The sequence below is a fragment of the Phycodurus eques genome, chromosome 8 (assembly GCF_024500275.1).
Source record: "Phycodurus eques isolate BA_2022a chromosome 8, UOR_Pequ_1.1, whole genome shotgun sequence".
Lineage (NCBI taxonomy): Eukaryota > Metazoa > Chordata > Actinopteri > Syngnathiformes > Syngnathidae > Phycodurus > Phycodurus eques.
Genome location: NC_084532.1, coordinates 22,421,997 through 22,448,298, shown reverse-complemented (window position 1 = coordinate 22,448,298; position 26,302 = coordinate 22,421,997). Strand labels below are relative to the sequence as shown.

The 26,302-nt window shown below is 39.4% G+C and overlaps 2 protein-coding genes across 6 annotated transcripts in view; both read right to left on the bottom strand.

The window, feature by feature from the left end:
- pfas (phosphoribosylformylglycinamidine synthase) overlaps nt 1-14,252 on the bottom strand; it is a 24,797-nt gene extending 10,545 nt beyond the window's left edge. For all 3 annotated transcript variants that reach the window (XM_061683507.1, XM_061683508.1, XM_061683509.1), the window contains exons 1-16: nt 14,095-14,252; nt 12,280-12,399; nt 10,891-11,026; nt 9,501-9,606; nt 8,096-8,294; nt 6,705-6,951; nt 6,517-6,641; nt 6,071-6,199; nt 5,850-5,987; nt 5,651-5,779; nt 3,001-3,074; nt 2,768-2,924; nt 2,648-2,709; nt 2,211-2,372; nt 754-990; nt 445-675 (exon numbers count right to left, since the gene is read on the bottom strand). In XM_061683507.1, the coding sequence (XP_061539491.1) occupies nt 445-675; nt 754-990; nt 2,211-2,372; nt 2,648-2,709; nt 2,768-2,924; nt 3,001-3,074; nt 5,651-5,779; nt 5,850-5,987; nt 6,071-6,199; nt 6,517-6,641; nt 6,705-6,951; nt 8,096-8,294; nt 9,501-9,606; nt 10,891-11,026; nt 12,280-12,397 (2,250 nt within the window). In that variant the 5' untranslated portion in view covers nt 12,398-12,399; nt 14,095-14,252. The remainder of the gene's footprint in view (nt 1-444; nt 676-753; nt 991-2,210; nt 2,373-2,647; nt 2,710-2,767; nt 2,925-3,000; nt 3,075-5,650; nt 5,780-5,849; nt 5,988-6,070; nt 6,200-6,516; nt 6,642-6,704; nt 6,952-8,095; nt 8,295-9,500; nt 9,607-10,890; nt 11,027-12,279; nt 12,400-14,094) is intronic.
- A 2,858-nt stretch (nt 14,253-17,110) lies between these two features.
- Nucleotides 17,111-26,302, bottom strand: part of LOC133406562 (importin-13-like) — a 49,202-nt gene continuing 40,010 nt past the window's right edge. For 2 of the 3 annotated variants that reach the window (XM_061684239.1, XM_061684238.1), the window contains exons 19-23: nt 24,428-24,494; nt 21,611-21,669; nt 21,434-21,523; nt 20,668-20,849; nt 17,111-17,643 (exon numbers count right to left, since the gene is read on the bottom strand). In XM_061684239.1, coding sequence (XP_061540223.1) covers nt 17,547-17,643; nt 20,668-20,849; nt 21,434-21,523; nt 21,611-21,669; nt 24,428-24,494 — 495 coding nt within the window. In that variant the 3' untranslated portion in view covers nt 17,111-17,546. Of the gene's footprint in view, nt 17,644-20,667; nt 20,850-21,433; nt 21,524-21,610; nt 21,670-24,427; nt 24,495-26,302 lie in introns of those variants that run through there. The other variant, XM_061684240.1, reaches the window with a different exon arrangement.

Genomic DNA, 26,302 nt, shown 5'->3' with positions numbered 1-26,302 from the left:
TGATACATTTGGCACCTTTGATTAATTGCGATACGTCACAAATCAAAAGTGTGATGAATCTGATTAAAAGGTTAATCAATTGACAGCCCTAATTAAGATACATTCAAATTAGAGGCATTAGATGGGGCCAGAGGGGGGTGATTTAGTTTTAACATATGACGACAAGTGTTTTGTTTACTTTTTTTAAACTGCAAATTGTATCTTTAATGGGCATGCTTTAGTAATTTTGTACTTCTGTGTCTGACTGCTTGTCCTGTTGAATAAACGGCCCAAAGTGCATCAGTGACTGTGGCCGTATGCAAGGGCATTACAGTACATTAATTGCTCCATTTTCTTTTCACGTCACTGGAACGGCGGTGTATCTGAATAAGTTCTCATAAGGTGGGGCACTCGTAAATCAAGGTACCAGTGTATTTTTCTGTCATGCCCTAGGCGGCTGCTCACCTTAAGCGCAGAGATTCTGGCAAACATCAGATTGGTGAGTGCTTCGCCCACCGCCATGCGAGCGCCCGCCGCTGCGTTGACCAGCGCTTTGACGGGCTGCTCGCCGATGGCCGTCGCCGCCCCCTTCAGGCCCAATGGCGAAAGGGCCACAACGGCAACGTCCGCCAGCGGCGTGTGGAGGGGGCCCACGCATTGTTGCTGGGCGACCAATCCCGTCACAGACCTGTCCACCTGTGAAAAAGCACTGGAAGTCGTTTTTTGGTTTCTCTATTCTCATTTAATTCTACAGAACAAATAACAAGAACAAACCTTATTGGTCAGGTAGCGTTTGGAGGCCACAGCGGGCAACCGTAAAACTCTCTCCAGGGCGTCTCTGACCGTCAGCCCGGCGGGAAGCAACAGTGGGTGAAGCGTGGGGTTCAGTCGCTCCATTTTGAACTCCTTCTGGGGCATCTTGCCCAGCACCCATTTAAGTTGCAGGTCCACTGGATGGCGCCCGTTGATGACTGGCTCACCGCCTGTGTTCTCGTCATCCACCAGCACAATCTGAGTGAGCACAGAAGCTGTGACTTAAATGCAGAAGAGGCGCGCACACACATGCACATTTTCTTGGACTTCAAGAGGATAAGTTATGTAAAAGTGACATTTTAATAGCTTCTATACAGTCCAAATAGTTGAATCTCTACAGTGCCTGCCCACTCATCAAGTGTGAAATTAAACAACCTAATAAATATTTAGTTAGAGTAAGAACCTATTTCTGAAAGTGTCCGTAAGAGAGACCTTCTGCACATCTGCAACAGTGGGTCTAATTTCCATATCCGCAACCACACTGAGTTTCACTGGCCATGACATGATCAACAATGTTATGTAAACATCCACTATTTTTTTCTAATACATATGCATTCTCCCTTTATTATTTTTTTTTACATTTTCTAATTTTCTAATATAATATTTTTCATCTATTTAAAAACATTTCAATTATATATCTTTGTATTATTTTTTAATATTTGGTCATAATACAGAATTTTCTTAATACATTTACTTCTTTTAATATCTGCATATTTTCCATCTAATATTTTAGATAATTATTTGGGGCAATTTCTTTGTATTTTTAATCAAAATTTGTTTTAGTTTTTGTCAAATAGTTGGTATTTTTTCTAATATTTGACCATTTTGTTGTATTATGTATTTTTCCTCTAATAATTTGGTTATTTTCTCATTATTTTATTGATCATTATAATTTTTTTACATTTTCTAATGTTTGTGAATTTCAGGTAGGTTTGGTGAAGATCCAGAGCCACTTTCAAGTGACTGCAGCACAGTACTGTGAAACTTATGCAGAGGCACTATAAAACACCATGCTCAAAGCAGAGCTGCAATGAGTTTTGCTGGATGTACATACAGCATTAATAGCTAATAGCATTAGCTTATAATCAGCGGCACTGACTTGATTGCTCGGTGAAGTGGTCGAAGCAGCGGGGGGCCAATTCATAATTTGTAATGCCTTCATATGCCACATTTACAGAGTCGTGTATAAAGTGCTGCCTCCACCAGTAAAAAAATCTGTACTGGTATTTGCTTTTGCCCTCCTCACTATAGGCTCTGCTTCCTCACGTAGAATTAAGAAATAGGGTGTGTAAAGTGTGCTACATTAATAAATGTTTGGGGTATTTTGACAACAGTATGTCACACACGTTGAAAGACCTGGGAGCCATTTTAAATTGTGAAAAACAAAACATGATAGGTCTTCTTAAAGGACCTGGCACCTTGCCGTCGCCACTGATGTTCCCCACAAAGTCCACGGGACATTTCTCCCGTTGGCAAACCCTCTCCAGGAAGGAGCGGTCTGACGGGCGTAGCAGCAGGGCGTTGCTCTCCTGATACTCGGCCCCCCAAAGCTCCAGCACACTCAGCGTGGGATCGCCTTTCTGAAACGACACCAACAAACTGATTTTATTACCTCCACTGGGGAGGATATATACGAGTACAGTGAACCGCCGCTGATTCGAGAGCCCCAAAAGATACTAGTAACAGGAACCTACATTACAAGTGCCAAACAGTTTTTCCTCTCAGGGGTCAGTTTTTAAGTTCTTTAAAGCAAACAAATACATTTATGTAAATAATGTAACGATCAAACATTTGTGGGTTTTTAGGCTTCCTATAAGAGTTCATCTGAGGTTTAGATTTTTGCACAGCAGCTCACCTTGAATCGGCTGCAGTAGATGACAGCACCAGCAGGCTCGCTCAGCTCCTTTAGAACATTTCCTGAAGATGTAAAAAAAGGTGAGTTTCATTAAATCAACTTAGGAACATTCCATCCTACCATTCCCTCCTGCTCCCTGGTCATGGATGCTGCAGATGGGGTTCCCATCCCATCGTTCCAGACAGGCCCTCAGCGCTCGATTCATCTTCTGCTCCATCTCGGCGTCTCCTCGCTGCACAGCGCCCAGGTCTCGGTCGCTGGAGTTGTCGCCTTGAACCTGCCAGGAGACAAAACACATTTCAAGCGCGAGTCACTGATCATTTCACATCAAGAGAGTTTTTAAGCAGTCGTACTTGAACAGAGGAAGCCGCACCTCCTCCCACGCCGATTCGGTAAACTGGGCCTCCGATCTTCACCACTTCCATACCTGGTTGACGAGTGCAGAAGAGGGAACGTTGATCAATACAAATAATTGTACTAACTGACCAATGTATAATGTATACCTGCACAATATAATAAATGAGAGCCCATACAGGAGTTGTTTATTATTGTGGTCGTCAGCAGTGGCGTGGAACTATTGCATCATGCTATTTCTAATATTTTGCCCCTTTCATTTGGCACAGGAAACAAAAAAATTAGATATGTATTTTGAATTAATAACTCTTGAATTTTATGACTGCGTAGGCATACCTAAGGTTTTGGTTTACTTTGTAATAAGATACATCAACTACATACAAAATACAAACATATAGGTAAATAGAAACAAAATATGCATAGATTAAATACAAAATGAAATATACGCATATATACATATATATATATATACATATATACACACACACGACCCCAATTCCAATGAAGTTGGGACGTGTTAAATAAAACAGAATACAATGATTTGAAAATCATGTTCAACCTATATTTAATTAAATACGCGACAAAGAAAAGATACTTAATGATCAAACTGATACACTTTATTGTTTTTAGCAAATAATCATTAACTTAGAATTTTATGGCTGCAACACGTTCCAAAAAAGCTGGGACAGCGTCATGTTTACCACTGTGTTACATCACCTTTTCTTTTAACAACATTCAATAAACGTTTGGGAACTGAGGACATTAATTGTTGAAGCTTTGAAGGTGGAATTCTTTCCCATTCTTGCTTGATTTACAGCTTTAGTTGTTCAACAGTCGTATTTTACGCTTCATAATGCGCCACACATTTTCAATGGGAGACAGGTCTGAACTTCAGGTAGGCCAGTCTAGTACCCACACTCTTTTACCATGAAGCCACGCTGTTGTAACACGTGCAGAATGTGGTTTGGCATTGTCTTGCTGAAATAAGCAGGGGCGTCCATGACAAAGACGTTGCTTGGATGGCAGCATATGTTTCTCCAAAACCTGTATGTATCTTTCAACATTAATGGTGCCTTCACAGATGTGTAAGTTACTCATGCCATTGGCACTAACACAGCCCCATACAATCACAGATGCTGACTTCTGAACTTTGTGTCCATAACAGTCCGGCTGCCGCTTTTCCTCTTTGGCCCGGAGGACACGACGTCCACAATTTCCAAAAACAATTTGAAATGTGGACTCGTCGGCCCACAGAACACTTTGCCACTTTTCATATGTCCATCTTAGATGAGCTCGGGCCCAGAGAAGCCGGGGGCGTTTCTGGGTGGTGTTGATTAATGGCTTTTGCTTTGCGTAGTAGAGTTTCAAGTTGCACTTATGGATGTAGCGCCGAACTGTATTTACTGACATTGGTTTTCTGAAGTGTTCCTGAGCCCATGTGGTGATATCCTTTACACACTGATGTCGGTTTTTGATGCAGTGCCGCCGGAGGGATCGAAGGTCACAGACATTCAATGTCGATCTTCGGCCTTGCCGCTTACATGCAGTGATTTCTCCAGATTCTTTGAACCTTTTGATGATATTATGGACCATAGATGATGAAATCCCTAAATTCCTTGCAATTGTACATTGAGGTACTTTGTCCTGAAACTGTTTGATTATTTTCTCACGCACTTGTTCACAAAGACGTGAACTTCACCCCATCTTTACTTGTGAATGACTGAGCAATTCAGGGAAGCTCCTTTTATAACCAATCATGGCACCTACCTGTTCCCAATAAGCCTGTTCACCTGTGGGATGTTCCAAACAGGTGTTTGATGAGCATTCCTCAACTTTCTCAGTCTTTTTTGCCACCTGTCCCATCTTTTTTTAAACGTGTTGCAGCCATAAAATTCTAAGTTAATGATTATTTGCTAAAAACAAAGTTTATCAGTTTGAACATTAAATATCTTGTCTTTGTAAAGTATTAAATTAAATATAGGTTGAGCATGATTTGCAAATCATTGTAATCTGTTTTTATTTATGTTTAACACAACATCCCAACTTCATTGGAATTAGGGTTGTACACACACACACACATATATGATTGATAGATAATTCCACAAATTAAACACAGATCAATTTAAAATAAACCACTTATCCTCCCGAATACATTTATATTTCTAACTGCATGTTGTATTTTTAATTCCACATATTCAATACAAATAACTCCTAAAAAATATACAGTATGTTTTTATGTTACACAAATTAAATATAAACAATTATTAATGAACATTAAATTAAAAATAGTTGTATTTTTTTGTAATTTCCCAAATTAAGTAAAAACATGTATTTTAATATTACAAAATAAATTCAAATATTGTAATGCACAAATTAAAAAAAAGATTCAGATACTGTTCATTTCACAAATCAGATAATATAATAATTTTAATTGTACAAATTAAATCATAATACATGTATATATTTTTTAATTGCACTAATTAAATGAAAATACATGTATACAGTCAATATTTGTAAGTCAAAATTAAAATATGGTACAATTTATACTAAATATATGAATGGGATGATATAGAAGTGGTCCAGATATATAGACAAAAACACTTCTCTAAAAATAAAATTGATAAAATTCCAAAAACGTTATAACTTTACCTTTCTCTGGCTGCTCCTTCTTTACATGCGCATCCTCAATGGACCCGAGCCCTCCACTGAACATGATGGGCTTAATCCACTCTCGCCGCTCCCCATTGGGAAGCCGCATCCCGAAGGAACGGGCGAATCCTAGCAAATAATTTTTGTTGTTGTCTTTTGCTCATATTTGTGTGTGCATAGGTCATGATCGTCTCCCCACCTGACAGAACAGGTTCCCCAAACTTGTTGCCGTAGTCCGAGGCGCCATCACTGGCCTCGATAGCCACCTGCAGCGGCGGGGCAAAGCTAGTGGGGTACTCCCATCCCTCTCCATTTTGCTCCCAAGGGAGCGCGTAACCTGTAGAGCATGTCGGGAGCTGTTGAAGTGTGGAGCAGGGGGGACCTAACTCCAGTGGTTTTGGAAGCAGGTAGGTTTTGGACCTGGTATGTGCAGATTGCCAAAGCAGTATCCGGCGGTGCCAGCAATGACGTGGCCTCCCTGCCCGGCACTCTGGACGTCTCTGATGCGGCCACCGGTGCCCGTGGTAGCACCGCTGAACGGAGCCACGCCTGCACATTTAGTCACATGAGAAACTTATTGACTGAAATTGGTTTAAAAGATGACATACTATGGATAATTTATGTTTTAATGGCTTGTATATAAATAGTTGGGTCTCTGGACTGCCTTCCCACCCATCAAGTGAGAAAAATAATAATAACAATTAAAAAATAATAATCTTTTGTTACCTGCCTATTTCTGAAAATATGTGAGCGAGTCCTTCTGGACTTCTGGTCCACTGTAATGCAACAGTGGGGCTGATTTTTACATAATAAAATATCTGGCTTGTTCAATAAAATGTGGGAATCACTGCTCCAATTGATCAGACCTGTTGGGAAGTTGTGCGTCTCGGCGGTGAAGATGACGTGTCGCAGCGACTGGCGTGTCTCGTAGGGACTGGCTTGGGACGTATCTTTGGGGTAGATGCACTCCAGCTCCATGCCTTTGATACCACTAAGCACACACACTTCTTACATCTCTCACAAACGTATAGCATCTTGTTTGTTTGCATCCCACCTGCTGTTGTCGCAGAACTTGATGACGTTGTTGCTGTTGCTGTGCTTCTGCGTGTCCATGATGAGGCGGAAGAGCGTCTCCTCTTGCTCCTGGCCGTCGATAACCATGCGGCCCCGGAAGAACCAGTGGCGGCTGTGCTCGCTGTTGGACTGGGCCAGGTCGAAACACTCCACGCTGGTCGGGTTCCTCTGGATCCTCCGGAACATTGACGTGTAGAAATTCAGATCCCAGTCATCAAAGGCCAAACCTGCGTAACGTATACCTATGAGATCATTCCGTATCTTCTTATTTGACTCCATATTTGATATTTAGCATCATACGCATGTGTTGTTTTTTCCTATTTTCATTGTGGTCATGAAATATAGAAGTTCTATTATTTACATGATTGTGGGTCAATTCCACTGAAGTAATAAATGACTCCACAAAGTTTACATTCACACTGCAGGGCATGATATTATGAACGTAATGTCGCTGAAATGACATCCATGCGCACAAACAGCCGGTGTCGTGTGTCTATGCGTGTAGGTCTCGTTCTGACGTATTTGAGGCAATTTCAAGGAGTTTGTGCTTGAACTGACTGGTCCCTGCATATATTCATACTGTAAGTTCTGAAGCCACTTTTTGCCACCAGTTTTCTGCTTCTACGTCCAGAATTGCTTTTTGGACCTGTCTGTTTTGTCGTACAACTGTGTCATACCGAGTACAGTATTTTACGCTTAATATTTACATTTTCTTTCATTTTCATATTTTCCACTAAAGAAATTGCATTATTTTCTAAGATTTGCCCCTAATTTGTAGTGTTGTATTCTTTATATTTTCTAAAATTTGCATTTTAGAAAATATTTTTTGCCTGATATTGTTGCATTTCACATTTTATATTTTTGAAAATGTTCAATGTTTTTCTATTTTTTTCATTTTTGGTGTATTTTTCTTTATCTAATTTTTGTTCATATAATAAGTATTATTTTTCATATAATACTTTTGGTGTAACGTATCTTTTTTTCAAATATTTGTGTATTGATTATTTAATATAGTTGTATTTGTAAAAAAAAAAAAAAAAAACTGTACCGTTTGTATATTTTTTAAATTTGTTTGATATTTTAGCTTTTATCTGAGCAATTTTCATCGCATATTTTTGAGTGTCCAGTTAGCATGTCATGCAAAGTGTTATATTAATGGTTGCTTCCCCATGTGGTCACACACACATACAAACACGTGCAAGATAATGAGTAGCATGGTGGTGGTGTGATAACATTAGCACGGGCTCATGTGACACCATTACCTCCACTGACAGACAGAGAGCAGCCACACTGAAAGGAGGCCGAAGAGTAAAGAATGTTGAGATGTATGTTAATAAAGCAATAAACTGAATAAATCAAAGGACATTTCACCGAGCTGGTCGTTGGCCTTCTCTAACGCTGCTCGCCCCTCGCCCAGGACGTCCACCTCAAAAACAGACTGCACTCGGGCGTCCACGGTGAAGGAAGCGACGGGATGCTCATAGACGCACTCCGTCATGCTGTCGTGCAGGATGACGATCAGATTCTTCACGTCCTTCAGGATGTCGGCCGTGTCGGCACTGTCCTTCGGCTGGAGGAGAAGAGACAGAAAGTGACGTTACAATTCAAATGTGCAGCATAGACAGCACTGTTCAAAATGTGTTAAAACACTTTTACCACACATCGTGAGCGTAGAGGAACACAAAAAAAAGCCATAAGAGGCACGGCCCGATGGAGTGGCGTGTGAGTGTCTGGGTGTGAGGTGTGGAAATATGCCCTTTCATTGTATTTTTTTCTTATATCTTGGCATTATTTGTCTAATAATCTGACTTTTTCCTAATATTTGTGTATTTTTCCATCACATTTGTATTTCATTACTATCTAATATTATGATACATTTTTATTAAATATTGCCTGTTGAATATCTCTGCACTCTTTATTTAATACGTTACTGGTCTAAAATCTTTTTTCATAATTCCTTTACATTTTGAGTTTTTTTTTTCTTTTTTTTACAAATTTTGTAACATTTTTTGTATTTTTCTATGATTTTTGAACGAATATTTTTGAATTTATCATCTTATTTCAGCACAAAGTTTCTATTTGTACAAATCGTAATTTTTGTGTCTAATTGTTTTGTTTTATATATTTCTTTATTTTTTGAACTAATTTTTGCATTCTTTTCAACATGTTTTTTAGCCCAATTATTCAAATTATTTTGTAACTTGTTCTAACATACTAGTTGTTTTTTTTTTTTTTTTAATTGTTGTGCAGTTTATTTTTTTCCCCCTGTAATATTTCTGTAACCTTTCTGCATTTTATGTCTATCTGGCATTTTCAACTAATATTATTTTGCATTTTCAACCATTTCTTTTGTTCCCTTTTCAGCCCATTCTTTTTGTAATATTTTAACAAATTTTGAATTAAAAATGTATTTTTTAAAATTATTTATATCTTTTGTACTTTTGTTCTTATTTTTGGGTTTTATTGTTTTCCAATATCAAAAATATGTCTAATTATTGCATTTTTTGTCTAACATATGATCTTTATTTATTTATTACTAATTACTAGTAGTTGTTTAATTTTCATTTTACTGTACCATCAGAAAGCGTCTGGTTGCTCAGTACAATAAGATAAATTGAGAGTGTGAAGTGTCACTGCAAATAGTAATGTCGCTATGAACTGTTAATATAACTGCTAGTGACTGCTGCTAATAATATTACCATGAACATTAATGTAGTAATAATAATTTGATGAAAATATTGAATGTTATTCATCATTTCTTTTGAGGCGTGCTTACCTTGATAAGGAATCTCCGCGACAGTTCTACCCGTGTGACGTTGGTGAGGCCGGCGCTCTGACATATGGACACGGCGTTGGTGGACCATGCAGTGGAGAAGTTCAGCCTTAAGAGCACAATTAACCACACAACATCTTGATCAGGATCATTTTGAACATTCATGAAAAAAAAGCAAATTAAAGACGACACAGAGCCTTTACATGCTCACTGACTTGACTTAATTTTTGGGTTCGTTACCAAATTTTGGGTGTTGGAATGTTGCAATGAAACTATACAGAAAGGGTGCCCAAACCTTTTTGCCCCAAGATTTACTTTTCAAGCAGCCAACCTCTCGCAATCTACCTTTTTTTTGGGGGTTGGGGGCCGCGACCATGTCTCCGGTTTGAGAGCTCTACCAGTGAGCTAACATTTTGGGCCGCCGACACAGCTCAGCACCAATGTATGTTGATGTACCTTGCATCACCGCATGAGCCAATCTTGCACAACAACATAATTCACAATGTAAATTTTTTTTCATTACCCGAGTTTACTCCGATGACTTGCACTGAAGTGAATCAGCCAGGGATGCGTAGTCCGGACAGAGCTTTGATCGAAGATAATATTTCTGCCTAATTTTTTAAGTCCCGGAACAATGCGTCAGCTGCTTCAATGATTGCCTCTTTTACCATCTCACCATCTTGGAAGGACTTCTTGTTCTTAACTCACTCAGAACGATGCTTTGGTGGCAGCTTTCGCTTTTGAAGTATGTTGTGTGAAAAATAATTGCTGTCCGGACAACTGGGATTTTAGTTCCCTCACCTTTCACTTTCTCAGCTCGTTTTTTGCCGGGAAGTCAGTGTCGTATTTTCCATGCAGTCCTAAAATGCAGCGCCACATTTCCCTTCTTTGTAATGCGATGGCACATTGACCGATGAGGCATACGTATTTCGAAAATGTCATCGTGAAAAAATACTCCTCCCCCCATTTCGTATGAAAGTGGTAAGTTTTCGTCTTCTTACTTGGTCCAGCCCCCCCACTCATTTTAATACCCTCTCTTAAGTTTAAGAGAAAACACAGATAAAAATTGGAGATAACTCACTGACTACCTTGTTAGTTTTGACACACTTAGCACCGTTGTTTGTGCATGTGCATGACCTAAGTGTCAGAAAAATTCAGATGTCATCAATTATATATGTATATCAATCAAGCAACGGGATGGATGCTAGGCTGATGTCTTTTTTTTTTTTTTAATGTCACGCAATGTCATGCTATCTACCAATACTACCTTCCGATCGACGCATTGAGCACCCCTGCTATACAGTATAAGCATCTAACCATTTATTTACATCATGCGTGATGACGCTTTTAAGTCCAAATTTTGTTAGACGTTGGAGATATTGGGTTTGAGTACCTGGGTCCGATCTCCACCAGTGCAGCACCATCGCCCTCTTTGAGTTTGGGCGTCTCACAGAGCGCTTCGGCCTGCAACGGAGGTTGGAACAACCAGAGGAGGATCTCCTTTTGTTCTGCACCTAGACTGGCGCTTCCTGCAGCACACAGAGATCATCATCACTGATTTTACAGGGTAAAAACAAAAGTCTCCACACCCTTGTTCACATGCCAGGTATTTTGTGATATGAAGAATGAGACCAAGATTAATCATTTCAAAACCTTTCCACCATCAATGTCATTTATAACCTGTAAAACTTGTTTGCATTTTAAAAAATGTTTTAAGAGGGGAAATAAAAATAAACAACTGAGATAATGTGGTTGCACACCCTCTTATAACGCTCCCTCTTGTCACCCTCTTGTAACTGGGTACGTGGGTATCTTAAGAATTAATCAGTCATGTTCAAAATCATGCTAAATGGTAGTCAGCAAACACCTGCCACCAATTTACAGTAAGTGCTTTGATTATCCCCACATGAAGTTCCGCTTGGCTTTTCTTGACATTTTTTTGCGTGCCAACACTGACTGCTATTTTGAAATGTTCATAACCAGTGATGCCGGTAACGCGTTACGCCGAAATTCTGCCATTTTGAGTAACGAGCAAAGTAACGCGTTACTTTCCCCGTGAAAGTAATCAGACTACCGTTCCTTTTTCTAAAAGCAATAGTTATTTTTCAGTCATCAATGTCTCTCACCAAGTACTGATTTGTGGCTGTCGGTCTCTTGGCAGCCAGCCTGACCAGCTTACTTCTAATTTTTTTGTATTAATTGTGGAATAATTTCCTGTTGTTGGCAATGCCACTTTTGTGCTATACTTCCTCCAGGTGCTGATGACCGTCTTCACTGTGTTTCATGCTACATTTAATACCTTGGAAATTCTGTTGTACCCTTTTCCTGGCTGATACCACTGAGATCCCTTTGAAAGCTCTTTGCGGAAAACATTTGTGCTGAAAGATGTGACTACAAAAATGTGAGGATAAGCCCACTACAACAGCTTAACATTATTTGGGGTAAAGCAGAGGGAAATTAAATGGTGACAGGCGTGTGCTGACTCCCATCTAACATGCGTTTGAATGATTGGTTAATTCTGAACACCTAGTTATAAGAGGGTGTGCAAACTTGTGCAACCACATTACCTCAGTTGCTTATTTTTACTTCCTCTCTTGAAAACATTGCAATTTTTGTTCCAATTGAGCTGTACGTGTTCTGGGTCACATTGAAAAAAAAGTTTAGAAATTATTTGTTTCGGTCTACTTTTTTTGTGTCACAAAAACCTGGCATTTGAACTGGGGTTAAGCAGACTTTTTATACCCACTGTTTGTCAGCTAGTTGACGTTTATTCAACACTTACCCGTCAGCTCCACATTGTAGCAAAGCTCAGTGGAGATGGATAGCTGGGGGTAGAGCTTGGCCGCCCGCTGGAGGTTACGCCCCTTTACCTCACCGCCGTAAAACCTCACTACAGCCATGGCTGGCCGACAGAGATGAAAAATTTTGAAAAAGTCAAACACAGTCTGTTCTGGTACACAATATTTTTTCATTGCGTTGTTATTTGTATGTGTCCCCCCAAAATTGTCTGATACTTACTGTATTTTTCATTTAATATTTCTGTACTTTTTTCTACAATTTTTTTTTTTTATTATATATTTTTTGTTTAGTATTTTTATTGTATTATATTTTTTCAAATACTGCATTATTGTTTGTAAAACGTGTATTTTTCATGTAATATTTGTATTGTTGTCTAATTGTTTTGTATTATTTTCTATTTTATCTAATGTTAGTATTTTTTATATTTATGCATTTTCCTCCTGATATTATGTTTTCTAATATTTGCACATTTTCTCTAATGTTTGTCACATATGTTGCATTATATATTGCATGTATTTTATGTTGCGTCCATTTTTTTTGTCCAGTATTTTTGTCCAGTTTCTAATATGTATAGTATGTCATAATATTTTTGTATATTTGTTTTCTAACATTTCTATAAATGTTTGTGTATTTTCATAACAGTTTTGTATTTTTTTAAGTCTGTGTATTTTTTTCATCTAATATTCTTTAACCCAATATTTCGGGATTCTCCATCTAATATTTGTGGGGTTCTAATATTTGTGTATTTTCTTTGATATTTGTCCATTCTTTATCAAATATTTGTCAATTTTTTATCATTTTCATCTATTCACCATCAATTCATCATTTTTTTTTTAATTTCCTTTATTTGCTAAAATAGATACAAATATCAAAAATCTAAAATTGCTAGCAAGAGCACAGATGTAAAATACATCAGCTCAGCGGAGACCGGGTCAACAAAGATAACCTCATCAGCTTCCACCATGCATGACACAGTCCAAGTAGATAACGGAACTGGAGATTTTTTGGGACAATAAAGCGGACATTTACAAATCAATCACATGATTTTCTTGACCGATAATAATTAGTCTCTACATTATTAATCAATATATGCTGTGTGCGTGTGTGAGATCGTGTGGGTGTGTTTTGCGTTAACATTTGTGGATTATATACTTCTTGCTATTTTAAATGTCTGTTTTTATATTTGTAAAACACTGTTGTATTTTAATGTATGAAAAGTGCTATATAAATGAACATGATTTGATTATTTTTGTTAGGGGGTTAAAGGGTTTTCCCACATTATACGCAACAAGGACAAATGTATGGAGTACATTTTCTAATTGTGCAAGTGTGGTTCTCACGCATGACACTCAGAATTAAAAGTTTCAAACACGCGCACACACACACACACACACACACACACACACACACACACACACACACACACACACACAGTTTAAGCGAAACCACTAGTGTAGCATTTTGAAGGTCACACCCAAACTATGAGGGTCAGGCGCTTTCTGGTTGATGCTGAATGTGACAGACAGACTGACTGAAAGAGACACACACACACACACACACACACACACACACAAAATGGAGAAACAAGAACATCCTTGCACACACAAATTCACACAATTTCCTCTCTACACAGTACGACAGTGATACATATTCTTCTTCTGCTCGGGAAAGATTAACGGGGAATGAACAAAAACTAATAAAAACTGCAATATATGTATTTCTTTTTAAATTTAGCGCCATATAATAGAAGCTAAACTAGCTGCTAGCTAGTCATCCCCGAAAAAGTTAGCTAACTTACATCAAAGTGTCGGCGCGCTTTTCTTCTTGCCGTTCTCGAAGGGGGCGACGTTTATTAGGCAGAAGTGGCGGTGGTCGGTGGTGGACGCTGGGCTGGTGGTTGGTGACAGAGTGGATGAAACCGAGTGACATCCGCGTGGACTCAACTGGACGACGCAGAGTTGTTGCTGCGCGCAGGCGCAGTGCTTATCTAGAAGAGGGAGGGGGATTTGAAAGACAACCTTGTGACACTTGAATGCATCACGGGCCACAACAGAGGAAAATTGATTGAGTGGCATCATCCCGCAGCCAATAAATCAGTTAATGGTCTGATATATATATATATATGTATATTAGGATAAGCGGTTCAGAAAATTGATGGATGGATTGTTATTCGATTGTAATATGCTTTTTGGTTTTCAAAAAAATGTGCGTAATCTACAAAGGTTGAATGAAGGCAACTGGACTGTTGTTGTTTGTTGAAGACATTTTACCGTGAATGCAGAAGGCTTCTTCACGTCTAAATTTTCGGTGTGGAGTCCCTCTATTTAAGCCTCAGTGGTTGTGTTACATGGAGGGTGGTCAACAATAAGGTGGGTTTGTTGTTGTCCGGTGTGGTTAGTGAAAAGACCAGCATAGCCTACCTAACGTCATCTATATTTATTTAACATTTTTGTAAATTTCTTTTACATTGTTGACTAGTAATTGTTGTTTTGCTATTATCTGTCAATTTATTTTTTATGTATGTACTTTTCATCGAGTTCCCAAACTTTGTATCTTATTCTATTGTGTATTTTCTTCTAATTTTGTCTTATTTTTCTAATATTTGTGTCAAATTTGCACTTTTCATCTAATATTAATTTATTTTTCTAATACTTGTGCAATTTTCATCTTGTCTATGGAAATAGATCAGTTAATAGTGTAATATTGTATTTTGTTGTAATATTTTACAATTATTTTGTAGTGTTTTCTATTTTCTTCTATTTATCGATATTTCCGAATTTTTCCTGTCTATTTTTAATAGGTTTTATTTGTAAATATTTATATTTTTATCTTTTTGACTGATGATCGTTTTGTGCAATGTGGACTTTTTATTAAAATTTATTTGCATGGTTGTTTTAATGTTTTATTTTTGTCTGATACTGTATTTTCATATTAATTTTTTAATATTTTATTTCTTTTAGATCATGTCTATTTGTGCATTTTCATCTTATATTTTATTATTTTCTAATATTGATCTCTTGAATATTTGTGACCTTTATTTAGTTTAGTTCAATTTAGACTCTTCAATTAACCGACCATGCATCTTTTTGGAATGTGAGGAAATCGGAGTACTCGGAGAAAACCCAAAGAGGCACGGGAAGAACATGCAAACTCCACACAGGTGAGGCTGGAACTGTCAGGCAGATGTACTAACCCGTTGTCCACTGCGCCCCCTTCAATACAGTATTTTGTTGTAATATTTTTTTAAATATTTTATAATTTCCTATACTTTTAGCAATTTTTTTAATAATTGTATTTTGTGCACTATTTCTTATTTTTCTAATACTTGTGTAGTGCATTTTTTTTCCTTTTCCAATATTTTGTTTAAATTTTTTCCTGTGTATTTTGTCATCTAATATTGTTTTACTATTCATGTACTTGCATTGAAGACTAAATCAGGATATAGCTGCAGTCTTAGATATATTTAATAAATTAAAGCCAAGGTACAAAAAACAATGTACATTTCAACCCCCCCCCACCCCCTGATTCTCCACCAATTCATTCTTTTAACTTCTTTCCCCTCACATGTATAAGCATCCAGTCTCACTGTTCAAATCCAGACTCCTTAGATGCCCCAAACCCAGAATTCAATTGTCCCGTAAGCCTCCCCGCCCACCCCCTACTAAACACAAACACATGCTACATGTCTGCAGGCACCTCGGGTAAAACAGCAGGATTAGATTTTTGATGGTAGCAGATACATTTGAATGCTGATGATGGTCTGCGTTGTCGGTATTCTTGCCCTCTTATCCCGTTTGGTCCTCCTTTGAGGCGACTGCTCCTGATTTTGGAGAGTCTGGTCCTGGTCCACTGTCTGGTGAGAAGATGTGAGGCTTGAAGAAGTGTCTTTTTGGGGGAGGGGAGTGAAAGATGTAGGTCCAATATAAGTGTGCTGGATGAGTGGCTAAAGATGCAGCTATCAACACACACAGTCAAAATACACTGCAAAAATGACTAATAATTTGCACATTTTTTATAATTTTTATGACCAGTTGGAACGTGGTTGGATGTTTGTTGGTGGTCGGAGGGGGCGTAAACGCAGAATGGCAGCTTCTATCAGACTGCCCCCTTACCACCACTGGGGTGTGACTATGGAGTGAATTAATAATGTGTGCTTTGAAAAGCGCTATATAAGGGGTATGCATTATTATTAAAGTTGACTTTTGGTGAAAGAAATGGGGTCCACCATGGACTGGTTATCAGCAAATCACACACACAGACAACAAAACATTCACAACTTTGGACAAATTAGAGTCTTCAATGAACCTAACATGCATGTTTTTAGATTATGGGAAGAAATTAGTAGACAACGCCACACAGGAAGGTTCGAGCCCACATTTGAGCCGCGAACGTCTGAACTGTGTCATGATAACCACTTGTCCATCCTCCATGAAAATGTGGATTTTTTTTTTCTTTTCTTTCCCCCCCTTTGGCCAAACTTTCGGGACACCCTGTTGTACTAAGTGAAGAAATAACGAATAATGATTCATCCTGATTAAGGTTTTTCTAGAATTACTACGGTGGGCTCTCGTGGTCCTTATAAGGCCCTTGGACCGCAGGTTCCCCACCCCTGGACCTGCCTTGCTTTTCCCAGAGTTCCCTTCTCGTCCGCTTGTTTCCCACGCGTTCAGGAAGGCGTGTGTAGCATACTCACAAAACTTGATCATTTGGCAAAACCAGATCTCACAGGGTGGGATAATGTCCACAATTCCCCCACCCTATGACATTTACACCACGTTCTCCCAAGTAGCAGCACGACTCCCTCTCTTGAGATATATATATATATATATATATATATATATATATATATATATATATATATATATATATATATAATATGCGTATATTTATATGTCATCCTGAACGTCTAGTAGCTACGTTACAATACCATTTTCATTTCATATGGGTAATCACCAGGAAACCACAGGAAGATCGAGAGCTGGCCGAACGAGACACCCCACACCCCCAGCCCCTCCCCCAAAACAGCAATTGTGGCCAATTTTGAGGGATCTTGCTGTGAAAGGACCTTAGGGGGGACACATGAGGCAGCATGCTGGGAAGCTGAAGGAGGACGAAAAAAAGAGCCTCCCTAAAAGCCACAAGGGTGTTTGTCCTTTAAATGGGGTTCCACATCTTGTCCCGCCATCCAGTGTTCCTTGTCGGCTGTGTCGTCCGTCAAGGTTTTGTTTTGTTTTTCCCCGGCGTCGGTACTCAGTACTCTGCGGCGTACTCTGTGCCGTGCAGGCCTCGGCACAGCAGCGTGAACTCCTTGACGATTTCTTTCACCCGCCGCTTGTTAACTCGCTCTCTAATGGAAAAACACAAAGAAGAAATTTCAAGCTTACAATGGAACTGTTCTGTGTCAATAGATGCTGTGCAATGTGCTGTTCCACTCCAGTCCTGTGGGCGGCAAGACTTTGTGGCAGAGTTTTTGCTATGGGACATTTGGCATGGCACAGTTATTAGAAACATGAAGTGTAACTGCCTCTCACGTTCTAGCCACGTAGCTAGTCTGTAATCAAACACTGTGCAGCTCAGCTTCTTGATCGTGGATGTCGTGGCTAGCGACATGCCTGTGGCAGTACATCAAACTTTGAAACCATAACTCGTCCAAGCCCTGACTTGAGACCCTACTTTCAAACAATAATTTGAAACGGTATCACTGATTTGAAACCCTACTTTCAAACCTTCATTTGAAACAGTAACTGACTTGACACTGACTTGAAACTCTAACTTGAAACAATAACCCTGATTTGAAACCCAAACCATGACTAGAAACCCGACTTTCAAACCCTTATTTGAAAACATAAATCTGACTTTAAAACCTAACTTGAAACCATAACTCTTACTTCAAAGCCTAATTTCAAACCGTAACTTTGACTTGAAACACTTTTTTTGAAACCCTAACTCTGACTTTAAACTCTACTTTCTAACCCTAATTTGAAACATTACCGCAGCTTCAAACCCTACTTTGAAACCATAACCCTGACCTGAAACCCTTCTTTCAAACCCTAACCTTAATTTACAACCCTACTTTGAAACCTTAACCCTGACTTGAAACCCTACCTTGACACCCAAACCCTAACTTGAAAACATCATTTGAAACCCCAACATCCCTTAAACCCCTACTTTGAAAACCTGACCAAAGTTTGAAACCCCAACTTAAAACCCTACTTTAAAAACCTAACTTGAAAAACTAATCCTATTTAAAAACATATTTTTGAAACCTTAACCCTGACTTTAAACCCGACTATTAAACTCTGACTTGTACACATAAATTGAAACCCTAACATGACTTCGAATGATAATTTGAAATCCTAAACCTGATTTGAATCGGAATCATCTTAATTTGCCATGTATGTCAAAAACACACAATGAATTTGTCTCCGGGAGTTAGAGCCCCTCTATTACGACAACAGCCAGCCATTTGACAGAAAATACTTCAAGAAATTTAAGCAGTTTAAAGTGACAGGTAGTGTGATAATCTCGAACAGTGTCAATTGTGCAAATGGTGCAGATACTATTCAAGCGCATGAGTGGCCAGTATGGGTCAACAACAGATATGCAAGTAGTGCAGAGTGGCGAGACTACTACAGTGAGTGCAGGAATAATGTATAATTGGCCCGACAGAGATGTGACAAGAATCTCAAGACAAAATCAGCAGCATGTTACAATGGAATTGTAAGTTAACTGTTTAATAAGTTAATGGCAAGAGGGAAGAAGCTGTTGGGATATCTGTTAATTTTAGTTTGCAATGTTCGATGGCGCCTACCTAAGGGAAGGAGCTGGAAGGGGTGGTGACCAGGATGTGGTGGGTCCAAGAGGATTTTGCATGCTCTTGTCTTAGTTCTGGCAGCGTGGAAGTTCTCTAGGGTGGTAGGGGGGTACCGACAATTTTTTCAGCAAGTTTGATTGTCCGTTGCAGTCGGAGTTTTTCCTTTTTTGTGGCCGCACCAAACCAGACTTTGATGGATGAACACAGAACTAATTCGATGACTCCTGTGTAGAACTGTCTCAACAGCTCCTGTGGCAGGCCGTGCTTCCTCAGAAGCCGCAGGAAGTACATCCTCTGGTGGGCCTTTTTGAGGATGGAGTTGATGTTGGTCTCCCACTTCAGGTCCTGAGAGACTGTAATTCCCAGGAACTTGAAGGTCTCGACAGTTGACACAGGGCAGTTGGAGAGCACGAGGGGCAGCTGTGTGAAGTCCACAATCATCTCTACAGTCTTGAGCGTGTTGAGCTCCAGGTCGTGTCTGCCGCATCACAGCTCCAACCGCTCCATTTCCTCTTGATATGCAGACTCGTCACAGTCTTAGATGAGGCCGAGGACTAGGGTGTTGTCTGCAAACTTCAGGAGTTTGACAGCTGGGTGCATTGAGGTGCAGTCGTTTGTGTAGAGAGAGAAGAGCAGCGGAGAGAGGAGACCTCCTTGGGGTGCCCCAGTGCTGGTGGGGACAGGGATGATGGTGGAGCGTTTGAAACAGGATGGTACTTCACACAGTTCAAGAGATCTACTGAAGATCACTGTGAAGACTAGAGCGAGTTGGTCGGTGCTGCCTTTGTGGTAGGATGAGGACAAAAGGTCTGGGCCTGCCGCTTTGTTGATCTTTTGTTGATTTGAGATATGTCTCACATCCTGTTCGTGGATGGTCAACGCAGAACGGAGAGTCAGAGGTGGTTGGTGGTGCAGCTGGGTGGGTGTGGGGTGTGAAAGTGTCGTTTACAAATCTGCAGTAAAAGGTGTTCAAGTCATCAGCTAGTCCTTTATTGTTCTCTGCTGGGGGGGGGGGGGGGGTTGTTTATAATTGGTTAGCGATTGTAATCCACGCCAGACTGATTTAACGTCGTTAGCAGTAAACTGTTTTTCCAGCTTTCCTGCATAATTTCTCTTTGCGATGTTAATTTCTTTAGTCAACTGGTTCCTAGAGCAATTATACAGTGCTGTATCCCCACTTTGATAGGTGTCCTCTTTAGCCTGGCAAAGTTGCTGAAGTTTGGCAGTAAACCACGGCTTGTTATTGAACATGCGAAATATCTTTATTGGTACACACACATCTTCACAGAAATTTATATAGTTTAACTCTACTTTGAAATCAACAAACAACAACAACCTTTGAAACCATAACCCTGACTTGACACTCTACTTTGAAATCCTAACTGAAACCCTAACCCTTGAATTGTAAAGTGGTTAACAGGTGATATTTTGAGTGTGGAACAAATGAATTCACTTTTTACATTGCTCGGAAGTCAATCAGTATGGGAATGCATTGGACTTCAAATGGTTTTACTGTATTAATTAAGCTTATGATGTATAAATTGCCTCCGGTGCTACCTGAGTATCTGCTGAGAGAAGTTGTCTTTCTGCGATGATGTGACCCGTGACGACGGGAACCCCGGGGGCTGCAGCACCACCCTTAGCCACATGGCGAGCACCGAGAAGCAGTGTTTGTTCAGGCTGAACAGCACCTCCGCAAACTGGTCCATCAGGTTCCGAGAGGCCCCGCCACCAATACCCTGGAAGAGCGAGGAAAAAAATTTAATAAAAGACAGTAATCCCTTGCCATTCGAGGTCCCTATTATTATTGTAAAATAATTAAGTATAAATTCTAACAGTTTCTCATTAAATTAGAAGAATTTTCAGATAAAACGGCATCTTTGGCAACTGCCTTTTTTCCCCTCACAAAATAATTTCCAAAAATGTACATCTTTTTTTGCGTAAAATTCGCACTTTATTTTCAAAAAATTTATTTTTTCAAATTTAAGCCTTTTTGCCTTGTAAATTAACTACTTTATTCTCATGAAATATGACCTATTTCTGCATAAAAGGGCAAGTTTTGCATAAAATTATGACAACCATTTTAACCACATTTCTAATCTTGTCTGTGAATGACCTGGCCGATCTGTCCGTTTTGTCCGAGGCCCTTACCTATCCCAGTTTAAACTACAACTATAGGAAAATACTGTATAAACATTTTTACGTCTACTATTTGGAAATTTTTGCTGTTCATGGCAGGTCATGTCCCCAATCCCCACACATAGTTAGGGTTCACTGTATAGGTGGAATTTGCACAATGTGGAACATTAGGCGCGCTCCTGACCTCCAGAAGTGCCTGGATCAGCAGCTTGCCATCCTCCTGCAGCAGCCTGGACACTGGAGACATTTCTGAACAGCGGGGCAACAGCTCCGTCTGAAACAGAAAAGACCACAGACAGGACCATCAGAAACATTTCCATCTCCATCATTTTGCATACACACTTGCGAAGTTCGCACTCACAAAGAAGAGACATGTCGACTTGACGGTCGGAGCCTCGGGAAACTTGAGCGATAGAAGCCCTGCAAGTGGGACAGAAACAGTACAGTCACAATCATGTTGTTTATACTTTGTAGTGACAGGTAAGAGTTTAAAGCAGGTATTTGTGTTAATAAAAACTTGTTTCCGCCAAACAATTCAGGGATGGTCATGAGATGCTTGAGAACTGTTTTACATAAGAAGGGGTAATTATTCCCTCCTTGAGTCATCACCTTATCATGGTGGAGGCGTTTGTTTATCCCAATGATCTACAACCCCAATTCCGATGAAGTTGGGACGTTGCGTTAAACATAAATAAAAACAGATTGATTTGCAAATCATGTTCAACCTATAGTTAATTGAATACACCATAAAGACAATATATGTCATGTTCAAAGTGATAAACTTTATTGTTTTTAGCAAATAATCACTAACTTAGAATTTTATGGCTGCAACACGTTCCAAAAAAGCTGGGACAGGGTCACGTTTACCACTGTGTTACGTCACCTTTTCTTTTAACAACCTTCAATAAACCTTTGGGAACTGAGGAAACTAATTGTTGAAGCTTTGTCAGTGGAATTCTTTCCCATTCTTCCTCGATGTACAGCTTTAGCTGCTCAACAGTCCGGGGTCTCCGTTGTCGTATTTTACGCTTCATAATGCGCCATACATTTTCAAGGGGAGACAGGTCTGGACTGTAGGCAGGTCAGTTTAGTACCTGCATTCTTTTACTACGAAGCCACACTGTTGTAACACGTGCAGAATGTGGTTTGGCTATGTCTTGCTGAAATAAGCAGGGGCGCCCACAATTTCCAAAAACAATTTGAAATGTGGACTCGTCGGACCACAGAACACTTTTCCACTTTGCATCAGTCCATCTTAGATGAGCTCCGGCCCAGAGAAGCTGCCGGCGTTTCTGGGTGTTGTTGATAAATGGCTTTTGCTTTGTATAGTAGAGTTTCAAGTTGCACTTACGGATGGAGCACCGAACTTTATTTACTGACATTGGTTTTCTGAAGTGTTCCTGAGCCCATGTGGTGATATCCTTTACACATTGATGTCGGTTTTTGATGCAGTGCCGCCTGAGGGATCGAAGGTCACGGGCATTCAATGTGGTTTTCGGCCTTGCCGCTTACATGCAGTGATTTCTCCAGATTCTCTGAATCTTTTGATGATATTATGGACCATAGATGATGAAATCCCTAAATACCTTGCAATTGTACGTTGAGGTACTTTGTCCTTAAACTGTTTGATTATTTTCTCACGCACTTGTTCACAAAGACGTGAACTTCGCCCCATCTTTACTTGTGAATGACTGAGCAATTCAGGGAAGCTCCTTTTATACCCAATCATGGCACCCACCTGTTCCCAATAAGCCTGTTCACCTGTGGGATGTTCCAAACAGGTGTTTGATGAGCATTCCTCAACTTTCTCAGTCTTTTTTGCCACCTGTCCAAGCTATTTTGGAACGTGTTGCAGCCATAAAATTCCAAGTTAATGATTATTTGCTAAAAACAAAGTTGATCAGTTTGAACATTAAATATCTTGTCTTTGTAGTGTATTCAATTAAATATAGGTTGAAAATGATTTGAAAATGATTGTATTCTGTTTATATTTATGTTTAACACAGCGTCCCAACTTCATTGGAAATGGGGTTGTAGAATGAGCTAAGGTGCCGGGGGCATAAAGCCCCTGGTAGGGTCACCCAGGGCAAACCCTGAGACCAGGGGACAACCAGGACGCACTGGAGAGACTTTGTATCCCAGCTGGCTTGGGAATGGCTAGGGAATAAGAGATATATATTTTTTTCAATATTTAAGTTGTAATTTTACAACAGTTTTATATTCTCGAGATAATTCAATATTTTCAAGATTAAAATTGTAATCCATCCATCCATTTTCTGAGCCGCGTATCCTCACTAGGGTCGCGGGAGTGATGGAGCCTATCCCAGCTATCTTCGGGCAGGAGGCGGGGTACACCCTGAACTGGTTGCCAGCCAATCGCAGGGCACACATAAACAAACAACCATTCACACTCGCATTCACACCTACGGGCAATTTAGAGTCTTCAATCAACTAAAATTGTAATATAATGAGAAAAAAACTGGTACGGTGGGTACGGAAAGTTTTCAGACCCCCTTAAATTTTTCACTCTTTGTTATTTTGCAGCCATTTGTTAAAATCATTTAAGTTCATTTTTTCCCTTAAGTTCATTTTTTCCCAGCTGAAAAACACACCCACAAACTTTCCTTACCCACTGTATATTTGAGATAATTTCGTATGGTGTTTTTGCTCAAGGTTCGTGTAATTTCATGACAAAAATACATTGATTTTCCAGACAAAGATGAAGATTAGCCGTAATAGAATAAAGTTGTATATTTGAGATAAAAAGTACTATTTATTTGGGAAAAAACTTGTATAGTTTCAAGACCAGCACTCTTATGAGAATAACGTTGTGCATTTCTGATATAAAAAGTTACATATTTAATGTAATAAATAATAAAATAATTATACCTAGTCTTAATCCATTCACAAATTGACTTAGTGTGTGCATGCAATGACTTCTTCGGTCGCATGACTGCAAACAGATACATAAGTTAAATTTAGCTACGTTCCCCCTTTTTATGGAAAACCATATACTATAACTGTTCTGCCTGTCACTATGTCACTGGCCAGAGATGGAAGAACAAAGGTACAATATTAAGAGTAAAACCACCCTACTGTACCCAAACTGTAAACTTCTGAAAACTAAGGTCCGACCTGCGCGGCTTAGTGGAAACGTGCTGTTGAGGTGCAAACTTACCACAGTGGTACACAGCTTTTACATCGAGACTCTCAGACAGGTACAAATCGGGCTTCCGTTTGAGGGCCTAAGAGGTAGACAAAAGGTGTTACGTGGGTTTGTTGAGTCCTTGCAGTGAAAAAGTACTTCCTATCCTATCTGCCTGGTAGTCGGATCTGAGAGCAACATTGGACTGAGAACAGATCTGCCTACCAGGCAATGGTAGTTGCTTGACTATCCAAAAACTCGTAGAGAGAAGCTCCGATGCACAACTCAGCAGGTATAACAAACAAATTAAAACCAAACGTCTGAAATAATAACTGGAAACTTAAGTAAAAACTTAAAGTAATGGTGGTTTTTGTCTGATACTTGAAAATGCTACTTTTTGTGTTTTTGGTTGAATATGCAACAAAAGTGTGCATGTAATCAATGTGCAGATAAAGAGAAATACAACTCATCTCATAAACAACTCATTCAGGATGGAGGAGAGGAGAGTGGGATAGGAGAGAAGGAGAAAGATGGAGGTCAGATCTATCCAAAGATAGAAAACAAAAGGGAGCGGAATGAAAACAACAAAACAAAAATAATTATTTGATTAAAACAGCCAAGCCATCAGCCAATTTGTCTGAAGTGATTAATATTAGAGTTGATTATTAATTCTTTTGGGGCTCTGATTGGCTGTGGACTGGAATGAAATAAGGAGGATGGCGCTCAGAGACTAAGCAGTCACCTTGGCGACCAACAAGTTACAAAATCTGTCGCATTTTCTCGAACTTTAAATCTTAAAATGTGTTAAAGGCCTTCCTGTATTGTGTTTGCATATTTTCCAATGCTTGCGTGGGTTTTCTCCAGGGACTCCGGCTTCCTCGCGCATCCTAACAACATGCACGTTTGTTTCATTGAAGACTCTAAAATGACCATAAGAAAATATTTGTTCTTTTTCTATAAGTGCCCTCCGAATTTATTTTTGCAATTACAGTACTGTAATGCCCTCGCATGTGGGCAAGGAGACCACTCTCAGCCATTTATTAACCAAGACAAACTGTCAAACACAAATAGAAAATAAGAACACTCGCTAGGAGCTGCTGTGGGCTACAGCTCACGCCAACCCGACTTCAGCTCCTAACACGAGGCCACACCCCTTAAAAAGCACACGCCCAACACAAAAATAGTACAGCATTGTCGAGTCATTACCCTTTGTATATATATATATTAAGAACAAAACAAAACAAAAAAAAACACTTGATTTCTTTACATTCTCTTTTATGTTTTTATACAATACAGTGGTGTATTTTGGGGGAGGTGGAACGGATTAATCGTACAGTGGCGCCTGGAGATACCAGTGACCTGACTGAGAAGATTTTGAAGATATGAGCCGGTGTCAGATGATTTTTTTGCTTTGACTTGCGAGCGCAAACTTGAGATATGCGCACTCTATGGTGGCAGCGAATCCAACTCAACTCACTTCAAGTTTATTGTCAAACTAAAAGTAAAACAAACAGAACTACACATATATTTAAAACAACCGCATAGCTTTCCCTTAAAGTCTGCTAGCTTAATTCTATCACCTAATGGGAAACACCATAGACCGGGTAACAAACAGCATCAGTGTTGCAGTGTTTTATCCCTTCAAGCAACGGATATTTGAACACATAATAAAACATTGCTCACAGGCATATATTCTTTATCCACTGCAAAAATAACTAATATTACTGTGACTTAACTGAGGAGCATAGACATATCCTCATGTATCTGTGTGTCTGTATTGTACTGCCACCAGGTGGCCAAGGTATGCACACCAGAAAGAACAGCACAATGTCCATTGAAATGAAGCAAAAAAAATTCTAAATACTGTTTTATTTCATTCCAATCAGTGTAACTACATCATCACTGTAT